The sequence below is a fragment of the Grus americana genome, chromosome 4 (assembly GCF_028858705.1).
Source record: "Grus americana isolate bGruAme1 chromosome 4, bGruAme1.mat, whole genome shotgun sequence".
Lineage (NCBI taxonomy): Eukaryota > Metazoa > Chordata > Aves > Gruiformes > Gruidae > Grus > Grus americana.
In genome coordinates this window covers 77,715,227-77,738,721 of record NC_072855.1, presented here as the reverse complement: position 1 = coordinate 77,738,721, position 23,495 = coordinate 77,715,227, and the positions used below count along the sequence as shown (strand labels likewise).

At 37.9% G+C, this 23,495-nt stretch overlaps 1 protein-coding gene across 2 annotated transcripts in view; it reads left to right on the top strand.

The window, feature by feature from the left end:
* The window catches only part of METTL14 (methyltransferase 14, N6-adenosine-methyltransferase subunit), an 86,246-nt gene that overhangs the window by 54,311 nt on the left and 8,440 nt on the right, over positions 1 to 23,495 (top strand). Inside the window, exons 10-17 of one of the 2 annotated variants that reach the window (XM_054823702.1) lie at positions 9,637 to 9,818; positions 10,169 to 10,257; positions 10,985 to 11,072; positions 15,876 to 15,956; positions 16,352 to 16,439; positions 18,866 to 18,956; positions 20,527 to 20,668; positions 23,085 to 23,177. In XM_054823702.1, the coding sequence (XP_054679677.1) occupies positions 9,637 to 9,818; positions 10,169 to 10,257; positions 10,985 to 11,072; positions 15,876 to 15,956; positions 16,352 to 16,439; positions 18,866 to 18,956; positions 20,527 to 20,668; positions 23,085 to 23,177 (854 nt within the window). Of the gene's footprint in view, positions 1 to 9,506; positions 9,819 to 10,168; positions 10,258 to 10,984; positions 11,073 to 15,875; positions 15,957 to 16,351; positions 16,440 to 18,865; positions 18,957 to 20,526; positions 20,669 to 23,084; positions 23,178 to 23,495 lie in introns of those variants that run through there. The other variant, XM_054823703.1, reaches the window with a different exon arrangement.

The window sequence follows — 23,495 nt, the reverse complement described above, 5'->3', positions numbered from 1 at the left end:
ATGGAAAATGGTATTTGTTAGCAAACAACGAAGTTTTGCTAAGAAATGGAACTTCAGTTCTGAACCTGACTACCTTGGGCATATGTGGGTTTTGGTAGTTGATTCACTGAGTCCGTCCTTTAAGGGAAGCTCTGTACGTGAGTCATTCTGTGCTCATGCTGGAGAAACAACCCACTCAGAAAAAACCAATCAATGGGCAGGCTACACCTTTGTAAAAATATTTAACACTTGTGGAAATGTTTAACATTTTGGTTTAGATCTAAGAGAGAAAATGTATGTATTTTTCATCATAAAACATGCATTTTGGATGCTTTTTCATGTGGAAAGTCGCCTTTACAAATCAGTGAACATTAAGTAAGCCTGCCACAGAGCAGGATGAAGCCTTATTTATTCAAAACATCCACTGTCAGTGAGGACAACAGGTTCATAGAGCTGAGATATATGACCTTCTACAATTTCCTCTGACATTCATGGTGTAGAAGGTTTCCTGGGGTAAACAATGCTTTATAAATGCAGTTGTTTAAATAAGTTCCTCTCTCACAAATAATCCAGTTCGTCCTCTTCCAATTATTTATGTCTGGAATGGTAGCAGGTGTCTTCTCTTTATTCAGAGTTTATCTTCTGAAAACATTTCTTAATAATATCTATTTCAGAATTTTGCATTTTGTTGTTGTGAAGTGTAAGTAAGTGCAATGAAAATCACAAACCACAGAAAAATAAGTCAAGCAGGGTTGGTTTGTGTTTTCATCTTCCGTCTAACCCACATGTCACCTTCCCATTAGCAGCAACAGAACGAGGCATTTCTAATGTTTCCTGCGGGAATTTCTCAGTGTTTTGCACAAAATCCAACAGCAGTGTACATACAATGTGTAAATAAGACTTTTTCTCCGGAGTTTCAGATGGATGCAGGAATTACTTCAGTGCTGAGCTACATACATGCAGTGACCCTTCCAGTATTTGATTTATCTTCATTAACATAAGATTCTGTTACTGGGAATGAGAAAGGATCAAGTGAGTTACAGCTGCATTTTTACAGTTATGCATAATACAAGCACTTATTACACAATTACTAAGATATAACTGTAGCTTATTAGAACATGTAAAATAAGCATAAAAAGAGGGGAGAAAAAGATAAATACTTGCTGGAGCAGGAATGGTTTTGTCCATTAAGCCATATTTAACATATTATAGACTTTGAATGTCTATATGGTTTTGATATTGAAAAGCAGCAAGCACTTCAGATTAGCACAAACTTTACTGTGAGGGCATTTGGTCTACAAATTGAAATGCAAAGCAAGACATGTTCCTTTTTCCATGTTTCCCCTCCTGTATATGTCTACAACCATAATCTGGCCTATATGTTTTATTTATTTAACAAGACATCTTGGAGGGAACCCATTTTAAACAAAAAAATCTGTTATATACATCTGTAATTTCTCTACGTGCTTCTGCAGTGCACTCTTAAAATATAACTCAATAGATATGACTTAAGATTTTAAAATGTCCTATTAACATAAAAAAATACTGAGATTTTTTCCAAAAAGTTACATATTATCATGTTTCAATACACATTTTCTCAAAGAGGCACAGAAGAATCAAATATAATTCCCCTGTAACTTACTGCTATTTAGGTTTGGCCTTTGTCCATCTCCAAGTGCTGGACTAATTGACAATGTGAAGAATTTCACATATTTCCAAAAGTGTGTTTTACAGCTATTATTTTTAATCAGTTCACAGACAGAATTTTTAAAACTTTTCATGATTGTATGCAACTTGAGAAGTTGATTGTATATGAACTTGAAAACAATGTCTCACAAAGCTAGAACAAAAAGCAAGCAGGATTTTGCTACTTCTTATTTTCAGTCACAAATCTCTTATCAAGATTAAAGAGAGAGACCTGAACTATTGTGGAGATATTCATATGTCCCTTCTGCTAGGTCTTGCATACTCCGACTCCCCTCTGATATAGGCATTTGGTCAACATTACCCAAATTTAGTCCTACCTATTTTCATCCTTTTTAAAAAAAAAAAAAAGTAACAAATGTAACAAATTTGGTGGATAATACAAGTAAAATTTCAAATGCCCTTTTTTTTTTTTTGAGAAAGAAATCACAAAAGCTGCATTCTCTTATCATTAGTAATAGTTTTGGATAAGAATATCATTATTGTTTCGAAGGAACACATATTCTTATACTTAATGCAGGGAAAGCTAAAAAAACCTGCAGTTTATACTTATTTGACTTAAGGAGGCTGCGATATAATTACCTGAAGAAACTGAATGCTGTTCTACCAAGAAGAGATTTAAGAAATGTTAATCCTTACTGCATCAGGGTACTGAAAGACCTCTTGGAAGTTATCAGTACATGTTGATAACACATGATCTTTGTATATTCTCTTTTGGGGTTGTCTTGGAAGCACTAGGACTAATTTTAAAATATTTTTTTTTTTACTTGCAATTTCAATTAGTTGAAAAGTTGGCTGTTAAGGAGTATATTGTTGAGTGTTTATAAACCATGTCCTGTTGGCTTTATTGGTTAATAATTTCATCAAAAAAAGTGAGTCTTCTCATGTTAGTGAATAGATTTTGTGCATTATGAATACAAGCATTAATTTGCCCATATAGTTACCATTTAAAACAATATAAATCTCAGTAGTTCCTAGCTTGCTTTCACAAACATATACAGAGCTGGAGAAACCATTCCATGCTGATTAATATAAAGTGATGCACAAAGATGTATTTGCTATTTGTGCCTCCTTTCCACATTTTAGTTGAAATTTTAAAATGTAGCTACATACGCTTTAAAATAAAGAAGGCCAGGATACTGTCTGCAGTTGCGAGGAGATTCTGAACAAGATGGGATCAGAGTTGATTCTACACTGTTGAACTATGACTCCTGTAGTTAGAACAACACCGGCATTGTGCAGACCTGTGACAGTGATTTGCACTTAGATCGCCTTCATTACCACAGAATGTGGAAAATGTCTGTCAGGAGCTTTGGAAAGGGCAGGAAGGAAGGGTGACAGATGAAGAAAGATGGCAAAGAAGGGGAGATCCACTGCTCTAACTATTGGCAAAACAAACTGCTTTCTAATCTTCATTGTTGGCTTAATCATCCCTTATTTTTTCTTAACTTCTGACTGATGTCCCTTTCTTATCTCTTTTGATCCCTCTTGTCACATCATTATGATTTCCCCATTGCTATCACTTTGGATAGTGATTTGTCAACTAAAAAGTAAAAATTGAAATGAAACCCACTGGATTATGAAAAGCTACAGATTTTTGCTACGGATATAGCTATATGAAAGATATATAGTGACTTGTCCTGGTTTTATATTGATCTGCTTAGCACGCCATTTATTTTTGTAAATAAACACAGTATTACAATACACACTACTTTTTATACTTTAGACTTCTAAACATTGTTATTTTACCCAATGCATTCTAATAGTGTGTAACTAAATCCTGCCAGACCAAATACCAAGTTATACTAACTAGAAGTACTGCTAAGTTTATTAATTGTAAAATCTCAAAATCTCTTGGGTTTTTATTATGATTATTATCCTATTTTGGAAACAGGTCTTAGAGTTTTGCTATTAGTTTCAACAGAACCTCTGTTTGGGCCTTAGAAATCAAGTAAGTTACATCTGCTTGGAGCTGTAGGACATGGACTTGCAATTTGAATCACAGAATCATAGAATACCAGATTGGAAAGGACCTCAAGGATCATCTGGTCCAACCTTTCTTGGCAAAAGCACAGTCTAGCCAAGATGTCCCAGCACCCTGTCCAGCCAAATCTTAAAGTGTCCAGTGTTGGGGAATCCACTGCTTCCTTGGGGAGGTTATTCCAATGATCATGAGTAGTCTAAATGTCCACTTTTTTTTTCCTGTGTATGTAGGTTTTTCTTCCTGAAGCTTCTTTCTGAATTTCCTAGAACCCAGGAAAAGTAAAAAGCAGCAGAATAACTTCTTTCTCTGGGATTTAACTGCAAGCCATCTTCTGGATTAACATTTTTCATATTTCTTTACTGCCTTCTGTCTCAACTTCTGGTGCTTCCGAAGCTGTGGTTTGCTGCAAAATAATCCAAACTGGGTTAAAAGATCAGCCAGATCTTTTTCCTGATCTGGGTTCTTGCACACAGAAAACACAATGGATAGTGAACTGGCATGAATGTAGAAATAAGTGGCAGATCTAGGAGCTGTTTAATTTAGTGTGCTATAAACTTAAACAAGAAAGCATTAAGATGTAGATACTGAAAAATGGAGTATTTATAGAAGCCACAGTTAACTGCTAACACTGTAAATGCTCTGGAAAACATGTAAGTAAATGGGAGACTGGTAAAAGAAGATAAACAATAAATTCAGGGATGTATTTTTAAATATTCCGTGCAAATAACATGCTGATGCAAGATACTCTACCTAATTATCTATGGAAGTATCCAGGAAAACATTAAATAATATTGAAAACAAATTTAAAATGGAAAAGTACTGAGTATATGAGGTAATATATACGGATGAGTTTTCTGCAATACAAAGACTTCAGACATATGAGGTTTTTAGTATACAAAGCTAACATTTACTGTAATCTTCCGTATAGTATCATTATACAGTCACCTTTATTGCTATTCAGTACAAACAAAAGAGCTCTGAGACAAAGTAAGGGTACTATAATCACATAAAATACGCACAAATACTGCATTTAAACAGAAAAATGTATGGGATTGTTTTGCAAGCATGACAGGATGCAATTTCTGACTGTAAGATAAAACTGGCACTGTAATTTTAATATCTTGTGTGAGAAACATAGGGAAAGCAGGAAAGTGATACATAGTATTTTCTGATCTCAGTGCTTATAGAGTTGAGTCTATAAGTCAATGAACATTGAGGTGTATGGAAATATGTTTGTTGTTCAAAGCACAACAAATTCACACTTCTTCAACACTTTGATTTATAATAATAAAGCCACTGGATGTCATGTAATTAGATTTGTACTGTCCTTGAGGGAAGCTGATCAAATCCAGCTCAGCGTTAGAACAAATAATATAATTGAAATTCGTATAGTTGCTAGAGATTTGCTCCTGCCCCATTAAGGGGGCAGTGTTAAAAAGAGAAGGAGTAAATACAGGGCTAGATGCAATACAACATAAAGCTGTACTCCATCCCCTCTTCACATTCTATTTTTTGAGGCATGTACACAGACATTTCAGTTAATAAGCCACTTGTAGTTTAACACATTGTCTGAACGTGGTGGGAAGCCAGCAATGCTTGCTCTCCAAGTGAAGTGGGACTTCAGGGCTCAGGGGACTGTTTTGGCTAATCTTTTTACTACTTTAGAAGGAGGATTGTCAATTAGTTGTCATGATTAACTGAATTTGTCAAAAGAAAAAATGTGTTAATCTCTTTGTTAAAATATGGATGGCTGCAGCATGCAAGGGAGCATCTCTGAAATCACATATGCCTAGCATCTAAATCTTTGTAGTGAGTGATATGAAAAGAAAAAGAAAAAATGTAAACCAGCTTGCTCTTTTTCCCACCCCAAATAAAAAGGCTAAATCTTACCTATTGGCATAGAAATTAACAGAATCAATTTGGAGGATAGGATAGGATAGGATAGGACTATTTCAGTTGGAAGGGACCTACAAGGATCCAGCTGCCTGACCACTTCAGGGCTGACCAAAAGTTAAAATATGTTGTTTAAGGACATTGTCCAAATGCCTCTTAACCACTGACAGGCTTGGGCCATTGACCAGTGCTCTAGGAAGCCTGTTTGAGAGTTTGACCACCCTCTCAGCAAAGAAATGCTTCCTCATGTCCAGTCTAAATACTTACAAATAGGATGTCTTGAATTAAGAATGTATTCTATATTTTTGGTAGTTTGTGACACTTCTAGAACAAAACATGTTGATCAGAGGAATTTTTACAAGTGGGAATAATTTTCATCCCAAGCAATTCAGCAAATTCAATTCAAGATCTTAAAATGCTCTCTTGACTGACCCATCCACATTTTTCCGCAAAGCAAAGTTCAGTTCAAAAAGCTTCCCTCGCTCTACTCCAATACTGCTGTTCTTCCAGCAATGTTGGATACTGCTTGAAGAAGCCAGAACAATGTTTTGCTCAGAACATTTAAGAAACTAAATGAGTTTATTCCATGTAGGGGAATTAGAAATATTTTTATATTTTTTTAAACATTTGTGTATCTTACTTATTCTTGCTGACAAAATAGAATGAAATACAATGCTGTGCAAAAGCAAAGAAACTAAATAATCTCTTTCAAAATTCCTTTGAATAGTCACTTCCAGGTTAGTAAGGAGGTTATGATCACTTGGTCCAGAGGCAGCAGCTCCCGTGCTGTGAGCAACATGCCACATCAAGGCTTCATGTCCGTTACAAGGGACACGCACAATACTGCATCAAATGGCAATGAAATTTGACCTAGATGAAGTGTGAAATCGCAGCACATGCCTGTCAAATTATCCCGAGCGTACGGTGGTGTGTTTATGAAGGCTCTATTTTGGCTATATATTGGCTTACTAAGGACAAGCAGTACCGGCCTAATAAAAACTCTGCTGCTACTTAGTTAGTTCTAGGAGATTTTTAAACAAATTTTGAACCACTACAGTGAGTTGGTATAGATTTGTGGTTGTAGTGTTTTTGCAATATGCTCATTAAGTCAGATCTGCCATCTTGTAGGGACACAGCCTAAGGCAGAGGTAGAAAAGCATGTGCAGCCACAATCACTGAGTGTTGTGGATACTATCACTTTTTTCAAAATAGGCCCCGAACTGGAGGATACCAACTTTTAAAAACATTTTTAAAGAGGTAGATCTAGGTACTTGGCTAAAAGCATGGGGAAAAGGGACATGAGATAGGAAGAGCATGATCTTAGTGCATGGTAACCATTTTGTATTTGTCTGTTTTGCGTTAAGAGATAAAGTTCTCTTTTATTTCATCTATTCGGTCCATTTGGTGCTTTTAATTTATGAATTTATTGAGCGTCTAATTGGTCATAATTTAGTTGTAGGTTTGTGATGTGAAGAACAAGTAAGGTGAGAGGAGTGATAAATTAAGCAGCTTGGGCCTACTTCACTGTAACTCTTACAGTCATTTCTACTGACAGAAAATAAGCTAGCAGTTTTCTGCTAAATGGAGTAGACTAGACTTGAATGTATAACTGTATAACACAAGTCCCAAATGGGTGTGAAATTCTACTATTACTTGCTTGTGTTTTGTAAATACTTTATAATGCTATAAATGGTTAAACAAAGTGGCATAGAACATCTGTTTATTACATTCAAAGACAGTCACTTGAAGTTGGAAGTAGATACAAGTATTCTGGGGGATTTGAATTCAACATTATCGCAACCATAGAAATAATGAAAAATTTGAATGCAGGTCAATAAAGAGAAGTGAAAGGTAATGTACTCGGGAATAGTCAGTTAAATATAAACAGGATGAGAAAACAATTGGCTTCATAAATCTGAAGGATAAAATCTGGATAATGGATCAGAGTTGAAGGCAGTTAGTCATTAGTTGCAAAAAAAAAAAAAAAAAAAAGGAAAACTGCACTGAGATCCCTGTGAACCGGTCAGTAGCCTACAGCACGTGCTGCATCATCTTGCTGTATTTCACACAGCATTGGTAAAGGCTTCATCTGCAGCTGAATGCCTAGTTTGGGGAACAGCCATTCGAGAAGGAGTTGGCTCAGTTAGATGCATTTCCAGCACTGCATATTTGTAGGTTTGACACCACGTCAGGGATGACATCAGGATATGAGGCTGGATTAGAGGATTCCATTCTTATTTGATGATTCCATGATAAGGTTCAAGGCCACAGAGAATCATGATATAATCAAAATACCAGTATCAGTGATTAAACCCAAACCTATAGATTGAATTATGGTACAGTATATGTGTATGTGTAGCTCTTGACTCCAGACCGGCAGAATTTGCCCTGATACTTACCTGAACAGCAAAAACCTGACCCCAGACTGCATACAAGGGTCAGAGTGCCAAAACCACAGCATACAGAGAGAGGGAGAAAGGCAAGGAGCATTCTGCAAAAATACAACCTTTTTATCTTGAAACAGTGTATGTCTGTAGCTTAACATCTTTCATAGCCATTAGTGTTAGTAAAGAGTAGCTCGTCTTAGCAACTAGTTCTAAAAATGGAGTGCAGGCTCACACAAACGTCATCATATCACATCCAGGAGGAAGTGATTTTGTTACTGTGCAGGGACTTCTACTGTATTCATTACAGCCAACAATATCAAAGAAGCGTGCAGTAGTATGAGATAGCATTTCTTTTTCCATAACATTTCCAGAGATAGGACAGTATAACCAGTAGTGAGTTCCCTAAGGAGATAAAAAATCACCTCTTGGTATTTTGGGGTTTTAACATTTAACAGCTCCATCATTTTTCTAGGATGTTCTATCACTGAGCAATGTGAGCAGCTGGAAATTGTTTCTTTCTGTATTAGTCTGCACTACTCTAATTTCCTTCTCTTCCTGTATCTTTCTCAGTTTTAAGTTTGACCTGCATGATGTCATTGACATGTATACCATATATACCACATCACAAAAAAGAGAGTAACATCTTGTGTCACAAAAGTGCAATGGTATCTAGCACTGATACCAGCAGAGGAACACCATGCCCCACGTAACAGAGGGCTGGATGTCACTTTTCAGCTCTTGTCATCTTTGGGTCTGAGAACAATAGAAAAAAAATGGTCTATTTTGGGAGAGCAAATATTAGCATTAATTATAACTGCTGAGATAATTTGTAATGTTTATTATTTTGTTTAAGTTTCCTTTTGTGAGATGCTAGGAACTGAAGTTTATTGCACAACTTTTGAATCCAGACTGCGGGGCTTTATTTCAGTCTTCATTCTTGTTGTAATATGAATGGTTGTCAGTATGAAAATCAGCATGAAATATAAATTATGTACATTCAGAGACAGACAATAGAAGATGGGGGGGAAGGAGGAAGCAGGAGACCAAAAATCACATGAAGAATGCTTTAAAGATTTTTCCTTCAAGCCGAACTTAAGCAGAAAGATGTAGGCAAAACATAAAGGTTAACCTACAAATAACTACATTGGATATTGAACTTGGATATAAAGTATGTACTAGGGTGAGTGAAGTAGCATTCTGACCTCAAAGAGAATGACAAAAACGGTTGCAAGCAAAATTAAGCTGTGAGTCCCCACGTGCCACAAATTGCACTAACCTGTCACAGCTGTGGAATACCCTGGAGAATGACCCTTGCTGAAAAGCACCCTCCAGAGATTGTGCACAGCTGGTTGCCTGGAGTAAGCAATGAAACTTACATTGCAATGGTTGAGAGAAAATGAATTTAGCATCTATACGTGAAAAACACTTAAATTACATTAAAACAGGGAAGTAGTCCGCTCAGTGACTCCTGAGGAGTCTGGGATCGGATTTCCATCCCTCTGGAGGCTAAGACGTTATCTACCCTTTGTAATGGATTTTATCTGTCGGTCAGAGCTACCCTGGGTTGAGCTCCGCCGCCGGTCGCTCCCAAGCACGCCAGGCTGTCGCTGTGCAGAGGACCGGCGCCGGCCCGCGGGGCGACCCCGCCACGCTCCGCTCCCCTCGGCGCCCGGCCTCCGCTGTCCGCAGCCAACATGGCCGACCCGTCACGCGGCCGCCGCAGCCGCCCCATTGGAAGAGGGGACGGAAGTGACGCACCAGCGGGAGCCCGGTGGAGCGGGGTGGCGGACGCCGGCTGCACGGCGATGAACAGCCGCCTGCAGGAGATCAGGGAGCGGCAGAAGCTCCGGCGGCAGCTTTTGGCGCAGCAGGTAGCGGGGCGGGGAGCGGCGAGGCCGTTCCCCGCCAGGCCGGGGCCCGCCGGCGGGAGCTCGACGCGCGTGGGCCCCGCCCTTTCCTTGCGGGGAGGGGGCAGCGGGCGCGCGCCGCCTCAGGTGTAACGGTTCTGCTAACGGCGGTGGGGGAGGGGGTGGTCTTTGTGGCGGCTGCTCGGTGGTAACGCCAGAGAGCGGCCCTGCTGTTGGGCGAGGGTGTCTGGCGGGCCTGGCTGGTAGGAGGGTGGGTCACGTTTCAAGAGTGGCCCTTTGGCTTCCTGATTGTTACTGTTTGGGGGGTTAATTGGTGGTAGCTGTGGCTTGAATTCGTCTTACCTGTTGTTCAGTTAGGAGCTGAAAACGCCGATAGTATTGGTGCCGTGCTGAACAGTAAAGATGAGCAGCGGGAGATCGCTGAAACCAGAGAAACGTGTAGGTCAGTATCGGTGTGTGATTTCTGTTAGAAATTGAAGGTGTTAATAATAATACCAGACTTTGAAATAGGATGGGATTGACCTCCAAAGAACAGAATAAAATCTTACGGTTTGTTTAGAGCCCTTACAATTCAGTGAAAGAAAATGCTTTAATTATTCAAATTTGAACCTCGAATAAGGTGAGTAGGGTTTAGTCATTTGTTTCTAATAGCAGTTTGGAAATCAAGGCTAGCTCTTCCTTTCTATGTTAAAAAGTTACTGTGGAGCAAAACTGAGGTGTGAATTGAGAGTATGCCATCTGCATTGTCCTAGGGCCTTTCTGCTTTTGCTAAGGGCAGTTACAGGGCAATTCAGTTTGAAAGTTCTTATGGAACAGTAGACATGTCTAGGGTAGAGTAGGTAGCGCTCATTAATTGTCATGTGTAACAGTAATTTCCTTGTGTGAGCAGGTTTAATTTTGTAGGTGCACTGCTTGGGTTAAAATAAGCTATTCCTTTTAGAACAGAAAAATGGGGAAGCTAGGAACCTGTTTTCAGGAGTCCTGTCCTTAAGAAGTTGTGCTGATCTCAAATATGCTGAGAGAGGAGCAACAACTCATGTGAAGTTTCAGAATAATTTCAAACTTGTAACAGAAACATGTAGTCAAGGCAGATTATCAGAGATTTCTGAAATGTTCTCTCTGGAGAGAGAAACTGTTCTATATGAGGATTTTTTTAAATATATTTTTAGGGCTGCTTACGATACTTCTGCACCAAATGCAAAACGCAAATACCCAGACGAGGGAGAAGCTGATGAGGAAGAGATTGAAGAATATAAGGTAATAGAAAAAGGAAAAAGTTACTCCTGGTGCTCATGTGTCTCTGAGGGACTTACGTGTGTGTATAAATGAATGCAATGTGTATAGATACTTTAAAATATATGCCCCTTACTGGCATCTCCCTTGTCTTCTACTGGAAAGATCTAAGAGAGGGGACATAGACACTTAGTGATTCTCTTCAGACATGGCTTAGGTGCATTGAACTGTGCACTCACCTGAACCTAATGTTTGGAGACTTAATTTAATGCGGCTCCTAGGAGGTGGTAGGCTTAGGTGGTAGTGCTCGCGGGGAATGGCAGTGTGCCATGGCTGGCTGGCTGGTGTGGGAAGAAGCGTGTGCGAGCTTGGATACACAAAAAAAATAATCTTGACCAGTATTTCTTTGTGTCAGAAGAAAAGCTTGCATTGAGCAAGAGGTGCAGGTCATTGGATGAGATACAGGGAGGCTGAGAGTTCTGGATGAATGGAAGAAAAGAGGGACTCTAAGGGAATGGAAGTAGGAGGTTTGGTTTGGGGTATGCTTTAAGTATTGAGAATATCCAGGGAAAGTTCAGTTTAAAAAACCAAACCAGAATACCTCCATAGTCTCTGAAGAACGAGCGGTCACCAAACTCTCATGCCCTTCATTTTTCAAATGCTCATCCAAGAGCGTTGTCCAAGATGAGTGGTAGAGAAAGGAGGTTAAGCAAAGGCATGATTATGATACGATACAGCTGTGTTTCTGATTTGCTTTGTGATCTTGTTGCAGCATATATCCTCCCTCTTTTTTTCCTTGTCCTAATAACTTTGCTTCTCAGGATCAAGGTCAGTACATTTATGAAATCTGCTGTTCTCTTGGATGCCTAAAAATAATGATGGTTGAAATATGACACTTTGGTAGTGGTACATTTGTGTTCAGGTTTATAAATCTTTCTGTAAGAATGTCTACTTTACTTCTATCTTACTGAAACAAAAAGTTGATGTATAACAGGTCATTTTTGATGACTAATTTTTAAAGTATCTGTAAGTGGATGGACATTCTTTTTAACGTGCTAAGTGTTAGTCTGTACATCTTTTTTAGCAAACCAGTTAAGTCACCATCTCAAAGGGATTTACAGTGTTGCTGGGTCTGGCTGAGACAGAGTTAATTTCCTCATGGCACTGTGCTGTGTATTGGTAGCTCACAAGGTGTTGGTAACAGCCCAGTGTTCTGGCTACTATGAGCAGTGCTGGCACAGCATCAAGGCTGTCTCTCCAACATTCCCTCCTCACCAGTAGGCTGGGGGGGGGCAAGATCTTGGGAGGGGACACAGCCAGGGCAGCTGACCCCAGCTGACCAAAGGGATGTTCCATACCATATCACATCTGCTCAGCAATAAGAGCTAAGGGGGGTTATTAGTTATTTACAGCGTTTGTCTTCTGGAGCAACTTGCTACGCGTACTGAAGCCCTGCTTCCTGGGAAGTGGCTGGACATCGCCTGCTGATGGGAAGTAGAGAATAAATCTTTTGGGTTTTTTTTCCTTTGCTGTCACACGTGGCCTTGTGCTTTTGCTTTATTAAACTGCCTTTATCTAGACCCATGAGGTTTTTTCCATCTTGTTTTTCTCCCCACCCTGTCCTGCTGAGGAGGGGAGTGATAGAGCAGCTTGGTGGGTGCCTGGTGTCCAGCCAAGGTCAACCCACCACAAGAGTACCCCCACTATTTGTGAAGTGGGGTTTTATGCTCACATTAGTGATCAGTTAATATCAGTTTATTTTACTTCTTCACCAAGTTAAACAACTAATCTTTTTTTCTGTGAAGTATATATGGATAAGTCACTTCAGTTGGCAAAGCATGTTAATCTTATCATTAACATTTTCTTCATCAGCATGAAGAAGACCTAACCTGAGGTGGGCAGTGACCACTTGCAAGTGGCCAGACTCTTGCTATATTGTTGAAGAGTATTTTAATACTAGCTCAGACCACCTTCAGCTGAGCAGATGAATAGATTTAAGAAACTTGAAACCCCTAAGTAGAATGTCTGTAGTGGAGTCATCAGCTGTTTTCTGCAGACATTGCTAATTCCCTGTTGGCAAGGAGATAAGAACTTAGTAAAATCCCATCTGTATTGATGTAACTTGTTCCTTAGTAGTTTGAGCCTGTTTAAATTTAGTCTTGTAATATGAACTAATACAAAAATCTAGATCCTTATGGTATCAAGCCCTATTGGATTGTATCTAATACTCCTTAGACAAAAGTAATAATAGACTTAGCTATTAGTGTTGCAGACAAATATTGCAAGTTTGACAGCTTTGTTAAAAAAATTAGAGGTAAGTGCTTCTGATGTAAAGTGACTCGTATGTCTCTAAAACCCTGACTTGCGGTGTTGGGTTCTGTGTGATGGTATTTGTTAATCCTTCTGAAGTGGTTTAAAATGTTTGTGCCCTGACTTCAGATTTAGTGGAAATGAATGTGTCTTCAAACCTCAACTGCTCTAGCTGGAGCCTGAGCATCTAGCTGTAATTGCTGGTGAAGATGGGTTACTGTGAAGATACAACGTTGTTGTTACCGCCATGCAGTGTAATGGCACAAGGTCTGCAGGGCTAGAGTGTGTGGATGTGGGCATGGAACCTTTAAACAAATATAGTTGGGTATTTTAGAGGATTTCTGACGGTTTTTAGTGTTCCAAATGGAAAGTGAAGTGAGCTGATGACACCTGAATGCCTTACACTGATGTTTTGAGAGGAGGCTGAACAGTGACATTGAAGTTTTCATTACATGGGGGAAGTGTGAGTGCAGTTTTTGAGATGAAAGATGAAGCATGTTAATCTTCTCAGCCATTTAGGAACATCTGATGCAAAAAAGCGATGTTTTTTATTTTTTGGTTTTGGGATTTTGTTTGCGTTGTGGGTTTCTTTTTGTAAGTAAGTGTAAATTTATAGTGATGGTTCTTAATAAACATCAGGCTAATACGAAAATAAAGGGCAGCAAGGCTGCTTGTTAAGCTTTCAGCTGGCTTGACTTCTGTTTGGAGCCTGACTGCATTGCAAACCATAGAGGTGGGAGATATGGGAATAGGTCCATTATTGGTAAAAATGAATTATGGATGTTTTAAGGTCAGAAGGTTGAATTGTGATTCTAAAGAACTTCTACAATGCTCCTGTTTTTGTGGAACTGTAACAGTTCTGTACTAGAACCTAGTTTTTCATTCTGTCTCTATTTTAATTGTGTCCTTTTCCTTTTGAAAATTGGTGGTGTGGGCTTTTTGTTGTGGTCACAAGACTTTTTTTCTAAATCACTTAAGAAGGCATGAAGAGAACGGGGATGACTCAGAAGTAGGTATCTAACAAGTACTTATCAGAAGGCTAAAATTTAGAGGAAGATGAAAGAGGGGAAATGGGTGTAAGCTTATGATGGCATAAGCAGTATTTAGTAAAACTCAAGCTTTCAGCTTTTTTTTTTCCTGAATAACACTTGCTGCTGCTTGTTTGCCGTTCATTCCTTTTCCTTGTAAACACTCTTGCTGTTTCTGATAGTAATCTTTCTCTTTTTGGTCTGGTTAAGCAAATAAAAAAGACTATGTCTCCAAGTTCTTCACCTGAATAATGGGGACAGGGAATCAGTGACCTGTGAATCACAGCAGGCATTTCAGAAGTTGGTTCAAAGCACCAGTTTGGAAAGAGCACAGAGCTTGTTTTAAGACTTCAACAGCTAGAGGGATCGAAACAGGGAGAACACTTAATTTTCTGCATTCAGAGAGCTTATGTAGCATAGGGTAAATGCAGCAGTAATAGCCTCGTCTCTGCATTTTTTGACTCAAGATGTGTGGTGAGGGGGAGAAGTTGAGTTCTTCTATGAGAAAACTGGTTCTCCATCTTTCCTTTTATTTCAGTGTGTTAAAGTATCTTTTTTAATATTTCAGCCTTGAGATTGCTTTTCTCCTCACATGAAACGCTATATTAAGTGATTAAGATTTCTGTTGTAATCAGTAATGTATGGAAGAGCATATGCATCCTACTAAAATATAGTAGATGATATTATTTACTGGTTCTTCAGTTTTATTTATATGTAATATATATATACTGGGTTGTTTCAGGATCAGTGGAAAACAGTGACATGAAGAAGCGAGTCTCTTTTTTGTTTCTGTTCTCTGAGTTCTGTGTTGGATGTTCAGACTATTTCAGTGTGACAGATCTCTGAATTCCAGAAATCTGATGAACAAACAGTTGGTGACACACTAACTGTGGAAAAAAATTGCAATGCAATTCCTGTTTTCTGTAAATTTTGAGACTATAAAGTGGGAATTTTAAAGTTACTTTTAAGGATAGTCCAAATGAAATACTCATTTGTACCATGTGCTGTTTCTCCAAAGTGTGGACTTTAACAGATTTATATAGAGAAGATGGTTTCAGCTGCTAAGATTGGAATGTATAAGATGATTGAGTGGATATAAATGTTCAAAGGTTCTACTGCAGAACAACTTCAGCAAAATACATAACTTGCTTTAGTCTAAAGAGTGAATTTTTTGGGGAACAAAAATTAAAAGTTCTGCACCTTGTAAAGCATTACCTACACTGTCAGGGTCTTGAAGGGTTTCTTATTTTATTCTTTTTTCAGAGGCCTCTCCCACTACTGCTGTCCTTATTAATGAGAGGGGCAGACCTTTTTGGGAATAGGTAATTTTCTTTCCCCCTCCAAAACTGGAGTTGGAACCGTTCATGATCTGCTGTTTTAGGAGACTTCTATTTGTAGACAGCCCGCTTCTTTCCTTAAGAAGCAGAATCGTAATGAGGAGAGAAACAGCATGATCTTGCACACTTGTAATATCTGCTTTATTTCCAAGGATGAAGTAGAGCTGCAGCAAGATGAAGAGAATCTGCCTTATGAAGAAGAGATTTACAAAGATTCCAGTACTTTTCTTAAGGTGAGCTGCTTTTGCAATTAGACGTCTCGTCAAAACTGGTAAATTGTGTTAAACTATTTCTGCAATTGATGGTATTTGAAATAAAACTTAAAAGGTTGAAGTAATGGACTGGAATTCACAAGTACAGAAGTTTCCTGTGAAACATGGAACTGTAACTAGTGTTTACATTGATCTGACTAAAGATCTGGGTCAACTTATAATGAGCTGTAGCAATGGTGGGCCTGATTTAGAACTAAAACCATGATGGCCTTGACTAGCGTGGCTTATAAAGGCACACTGAAAAGAAAAAAAAAATCTGTTACTTTGTCATTTATCAGACTGACTTATGTAGAGAGTGTGTGTGTATGTCCAGTAACCTCCCTGTTGCTCTTGCTGAACTCCCTTTTGTTCTCCAGGGTACTCAGAGCTTAAATCCACACAATGATTACTGTCAGCACTTTGTGGATACGGGACACAGACCCCAGAACTTCATCAGAGATGTTGGTATGTCATACCATTTTATTTGATAGCACTTCTTTTTTTTTTTCCCCTTTTTAATTCCTTACAGTTAACTGGGAAATGTGGATACGCATGTACTTGATAGTTGGTCACTCTGTGTGCATACATATTAATATATAAATTTATATGAATGATTTTATTTTTAATAATTATTACCAAGGCTGCTCTTGCTCTTGGCTTTATTTGAAAGTATTTAACCAGGAAGATTTTTTCAAAACAAAGGTCTTTTGGTTCCAGAAAATAGATGAGTCTAGTACACATACTTGAAACCTTAGAAAGTTTGAATAACTAGCTTATAGTTCAGCTGTTTCCTGGACTGTATTGCCTCCAAGAATGCATGTAGCATGTAAAGTATGGAAAATACTTGTATTTAAGTCAGTGAGCAATATGGATAATATTTACCAGCTAAATTATGTAACTGCTGACAACTCATTAGAAGGCCCAGAGTTTTATGGCGTTTAGATGATGTTATTTAAGTTTACGTTCATCCAGCCATCACTGAACTTGTTATTGAAATCTTACTTTATTGGGCCTGAATTTAATCTTTCTAAAATTAAGGTACAGTTTGGTTCTGTTTCCCAGAATGGGTGCCTGGTAGTTATTTGGGCTTTCTGTAACAGTTCTCTGTATTTTATCAAGTTTAAGATTGTCAGGGCAAGTGTGTTGTGTTGGTGATGCCAGCCTAAAGAGATTTTGTTTGCCTGTTGAGGCAGTTTTTCTTCTCTGTTTTGTGAATGCCTCTGTGAAGCACATCTGGATGTTCAATATGAAGAACAGGCTGTTTTGAGTCAATTATGTCTTTACCTCATCTGGGCTTCACAGTTATGCACTTGAAATAGTTATACACTGTTCTTTGAAATAGGATGAGTATGAAGAAATAGCAGCCCATCTTATTTACTATGACTTCTCTGCTGCATAAAGAATTGGGAAGAGACAGGACACGTTATACGAGTATTAATATGGAAGTGAATGTGTCAGCAGCAGTTAGTCTAGACCCTTTATTAGAGATATGTATGTCAAGTTGCATGTTGGTTAGCATACATTTTCTACTTGATGATCAAAACTCTGCTTAGGTTTTATTTTGTAATTGAACGTGACCCTGCAAAAAGCTGTAGCAATGTAGTGGTTCCAGAACAGTTACTTCTTTTTTGATGTTGCTGTTGGGAGAGACCTGTGGGATTTGTTTTGGCTTGGTTTTTATAAAACAACTTAAGTCAGCTTGATTGCAAATTGTTTTACCTCTGTTATTTAGCTGCTGATAACGGACTTCCATTTCTGCTAGTTAGGAATATTTGACTTGCAGTGGAAATAAGAACATCATAGCGGTGGTTTTAAGATGTTATGTATTTAAGGAAAAGAATGAAAATAACTTTTGAGTGGTTTATGCACATGTAATAAGAGATAATAAGGTTAGATACCAAAAACTTTGCTTTTACCAGGGCGATGCTAGGGTTGGGAGTTCAGAAGTTTAAATAAGGAGAGGGATGAAGAGTTGTGGGGTTTTTGAGGTTGGGTGGTCCCCCCCTCCCCATGGATTAGGACAATTTAAAGTTGTAAATTTAAATGAACATGAAACTTTTTAAATAACTCCTACTAAAGCTGAACTGATGCTGCTTGGGAGACAGGAAGGGATACCTTTTTGGTTTGTGCTGACTACTGCTAGCAATAACAAAAACATACTGTTTATACTTACTTTTTTGAAAGGGGAATGTAATATCCTGAAAAGTTTGCTTGGTGTTTTTTGGTTTGTGTGCTTTGGTGTGGTGGTTTTTGGTTTTTTGGGTTTTTTTAGCTTGCTGCAGAGAACCTAATTACGGTTCTCTTCTGCATTCTGTACGTACAAAAGGTTTGAAAATTAACATCACAAAGCTAAGAACCCAGTAAATAAATGCACATATATTCAAATCTTCATGACTGACACCAGAATACCGAATCTCAATATAAGGGTTCCCTAAGGGAACCGGCCACAACCCAGTTGCCACCTTAGAAATAGTATCCAAAGGTTAAATAAGAGTATTCTGTAAATAAGTGTTAATTAGATCTTAATACAAACTTACGGATGGGAGGGACGACAAAATAACTTTCTGTCACCATTCTGGCACTTTTAGTTTAAATGGAAGATTGTTTCCTTCTGATAAAAGGATTTGTGAACTCCTGATGACTGTAGTGCTCTAGAGAAGATTAGAGCATAGACGCTGCATTCAGTAACAGCCGTAATTAACTTGTTGAAGGCAGGAGGCTTTTGTGAAGTACTGAACAAAAAGCTGCTTTGAAGGGTTTGGTTTATTCTAACAAAAATTAAAATGAGGCTAAGTATTAACATTTGGACCTATTCGGAATACTGGACAATGCTTAATTGATACAGATTTACTCTCTAAGTAGTTGTTAACTTCATGTTTTCTTCTTCTTAGGCTTAGCAGATAGGTTTGAAGAATATCCAAAACTTAGAGAGCTCATCAGATTGAAGGATGAGCTGATATCTAAATCTAACACTCCTCCCATGTAAGTGTTCTTGTGGAAAATGCCTTTCTTCTCTAGACCTGTTTGAAGTTAGCTGTCTTCTTTGCTAATCTTTATCTTTAGCACCTGTTCAGAATTTACATTTTCTAATTTTGTTTGTATATACAAATTAATCAATTGAAACTTCAGAAGAATAAAACCAGTTTGGTTTTGCTAGTTTAATCTAGATATTAAATATAGTATATAAACTAGATTTTCTTTCTGGTGTCTGATTATTTATAGTATCTAAAGCTTTGGGTTTTAAGATGGAACTGTCAACTGATTGGGCTGCAGGCTTTAATTTAGGAACTAAAAGGACATCATATGATCATGAATCTCATGATATCATGCAGTTTACAATAATGAGAAAAGCTTTAAAAAATTGGCCTCTTAATATAACCTTAGTTGTTCTTGTAACAGCTCTTTTCCATATACTGTTCAGCTATTATCTTAGTATCCATTAATCAGATGTTACTTCATAGTTTAAGACAAAAAGTTTAGGCTGGTTGGAAGTGATTTGTCCTATTAACTTTGAATTACCGCTGAGTTTTTGCTGCATGTTAGACACAGTATAAGCATGCAGCATGTTACTCCCAGGAATTTGAACCTATCTGAATGTGAACCTAATGCTTCTGATATATCATAGGCCTAATCTGTACCAAGTAAAATAGCATTATTTCATGATAGTCACATGAAAAACTCTGAAATAGTTGTCTGCACAACTGAGTTACAAACTGCAAAACTCAGCTGCCTATTTTGAAGTTAGATGCGTTTTGGCATTCTTAGCCTTAAAGCACAGAAGGGGGGAAAAAATAGTAGTCAAATGCTGCCTTCTGATAACACCAAATATGCTTACAGAATAATAATCTCTTCCAGACATTTTCTTAGGAAGGGGAGGTGGTGGTCTGCTAATCAGGTTTTTCTAAGGTTAAAGGTATTGAGGGGTGGGCAGTGTAATTTTTTTGATAGTGATACAGCAGGGAGTGGTGGGGAGGTGTGGAGGCCAGTCATAAGAGTGTGTTTGAGTGTGTATTTAATACAATCAGTGTGTGGGGGGAATTATGCTTTTGTTATAGGGAGAAATACATTTCATGTGGAGAAATACATTACTACTTGAAAAGTAACCACATTCAGAATCTTCTGAACATAACATGTAATAAATGGCAGTTCTTAAAATATGCCACTTTCCCCAAGTGAAGCAAAATGGAAGTCTGTTAGCCAGGCAGTGAGTGTTTGCTTCTTAAATGTTGATGTTTTCTCCTATATAGCTCATGAATGTACAAAAAGTTCAGTGATTCTCTACCAGATATTGTTGTACAGTCTGTGTGGGCATTTTTTTCTGCTTGCTAAATTAGAACCCTAAAAACTGTTTATTGAGAGAAAGACTACTTTTAAAAAAAAGTAGGTTAAGTGAGAATGCGTTATGCACTTCCTCTGGATTTAGTGCATTTGAGCTATATGAACTACACAGGAGACCTTGTTCTGAACTGGCCACACAAGTGCTGTGTGGAGTATAATTTTCAAACCACTATTATAACTTGTGCAAGCAATTTGTCTTCTTTTGTTTAAACAGGTACTTACAAGCGGACTTGGAAGCTTTTGATATTAGGGAACTGAAGTCCAAATTTGATGTGATTCTCCTGGAACCACCTCTGGAAGAATACTACCGAGAGACTGGCATTACTGCCAATGAAAAATGCTGGACCTGGGATGATGTAAGTATTTTTCTTGCTGTGAAAATGATTTCATACATGTATTTAAGCAGATAGTTTGACGATTTAATTTTGTATCAAAATGTTTGAGATGTGTTTTAAGGAAAAAGGGGAACTAAGCTTTATATTGCATGCATGCCTACGCTATTTGTGTTAAAAGACTTTTTCAAGGAGTTTAATGAATCAAATACACCTTTTTGTTCTCCCTGAGCCTGGTTGACAACTTAAATCTAGTAGTAGTGGGTTTTCTCCCTGCCCTCAAATTCCATGAATTTTCTCTTCTGATTGTTTTTTGTTCTTGAAATTCAGAATATCCACTCTAAATATTCCCTTGTTTCTTGAAATTCTCAGAGACATTTTTAAGGTATGCTTTATAATATGCTGGATACACTGATCATCTAGTCAAAAGAGTAGATGAGTGTGCTTCACTGACATACTTCCTTTCACCGAAGTATTGATTGGGTAGGAAATTTTGTCAAACTAGTTGTAGTCCTGAGAAGTCTAACAAAATAGATAAACCTTACTTGTGGATTTTTTTCTTGTATTTATGTATACCCTTGTTGCTTAGTCACATCAAAGGGATTTTTTTTTTAAGCCATGTTGATTTCTGACCCCTTTTTGGGAACAAGAAGAAATCTTAATGTGCAAGATGTGATCTTTGAGATCACTGTTGGTGCTCTTGTTCTGTTGTGCTGTAGTAAATGTTGAGAGAATTGAGTTAGAGGAAAGATTTTAAAGTTTTTTTTTCTGTAGTAATTCATGTAGATGCTTGTGAAGGAGGAAACACTCAAGATGTATTGATAAGTAACTCCATTCTGTATCTTTCCTCTTTCAATAAAGTCAGCTCTGGAAAAGCAAGGTGAGGGCTGGAGGCTATGCAGTGCTGGGTGTCGTCAAGCATAACAAATTGATGACACAAAGCCTGCTGCCAAGTTGTCCTGTCCTTCAAGATTGAACTAGAGAATTTCTTCACTTGGGCATTGAATAAAAAAAAAGAACTTGTAAAGCTCATGTCAGGTAGTGATAAATTGTCTCTATATATCTACACTTTACTCATTGGAAGAAGAATAACCACAACAAAAAAACCAAACAAAAACCCAATCCAAAAAAAAATCACCCAAACAACCCCACCCTCACAACAAAACAGACAATCTGTAGTAGAGAGGAATAGCTGATTAAAAACACATTTGCATAACCATGTCAGGAACTCTTAGGTTGAGGCATATAGGTGGGAATATGCAACTAATGACTAACTATTATTTAGAGGCCCTGTTTAAAAGGTATGCAGGACTATGTCTTCATTAGCAGCAAATTTGTCATAATATGAGTGAATCAGTAGATTGAAGCAGTTGTTGGTGAGATTTTCTTATCTGTGTTCTGTGCAGTTTGGAGGAGGGGGATGATGGTGTTACTTTAATTAGTTTGTCCTTAGGCTGAAACCTGCACATGCATAGCTTCAGAAATGAGTCAGACTAAAGGATCATGAGAACAAAATAAAATTCAATCCACCTTTAAGGAATGAATTTGAAAACAAAGGCATTCATGCCTGTGATAGGAGACTAGAAAACTACACGTTATGAAATAGGTAGGTTCTGTGTTAGCCATTCTGTTACATCAGGCAGAAATGGTGCCTGGCAGCGTTTCCCAGGGAAAAAAAACGTTCTGTTGTAACAGGAGAAACTAGAAGTGTTGGAGGCAGGAGTCATCCTCTTAGTTGGGAGTTGTATCTTCTTAGGATGGCTTCTACTGCATTATTTTTCTTCACAATGGCACTGAATGAAGCTTGATTTGATGTGTTAGCAAGTTACAGATGAATCTTTTCAACTTATAATGAGTAACAGATGCTTTGCATCTGAAGTTATTTCATCCTGAATGTTAGTCATTTGTCATTGTTGAACCACTGTCCTGATAAATTCTTGCTGCTTTTTTCTTGAAAGTGAAAATGGAGAGAATGTCTTCCTGTATAGTAATAGGAATTAAGCTGGGTTTTTTTAATAATGTGTCTTCCCAAGCTTTACCTAAGCACTATCGCTCTGTTATTAAATCTTCTTGCTACCAGTGGAATGATAAAATGAAGCAGAGGTTTAGGGGAAAAAAAATAAAATCATGTGGGTTGTACTAGTCTTTAAGTCTAGAATTTTCTATACAGATAGAATTTCTGTTAAAAGGAATAATTAAGCTGGTCATCAGCTATGTTGAAAACATCCACTTGTGTACTGATAAGGTAACTTTTACAACATACTTACTGGAGAACAATTTTAAGAGGATGGCCGTGAATGGTATACAGACTAACATCTTTAATGAAAGTGCTTTCTGATGGTTTCTGTGATAGTGCTTTAACCACTTATTAAGTATTCTTCCTGATACAATTGGTGATTTATATTTAATTCAGAAACACTTGTATTACTATTATTATTAGATCATGAAATTGGAAATTGAAGAAATTGCAGCCCCAAGGTCATTTGTGTTTCTATGGTGCGGTTCAGGCGAGGGTCTGGATCTTGGCCGAGTGGTAAGATGATGTTTTAATTCAATTTATCAGGGACAGGCTTAAGAGTTTATTTTTATCGTTGACTTTTTCTGTATAGAATTCTCAACTGTAAATGCTGAGATGTTTTGTTACTGCGGTAGAGGATATATAATTTTAAGTGGATTAAATAAATTTAAGTGTATCTGGTATTAACTGTTTAGATACTGTTATTTTCCATCTGAGTTGCTGTGATTATGTGAGGAAGCATAATTCTATAGGGTCTAGAAAGCTGTACTACTGTCTTGTTTTTGGTGTACGCACCTTGCCACAGGAGCAGGTTGCCATGTTGAGTGCATTTAC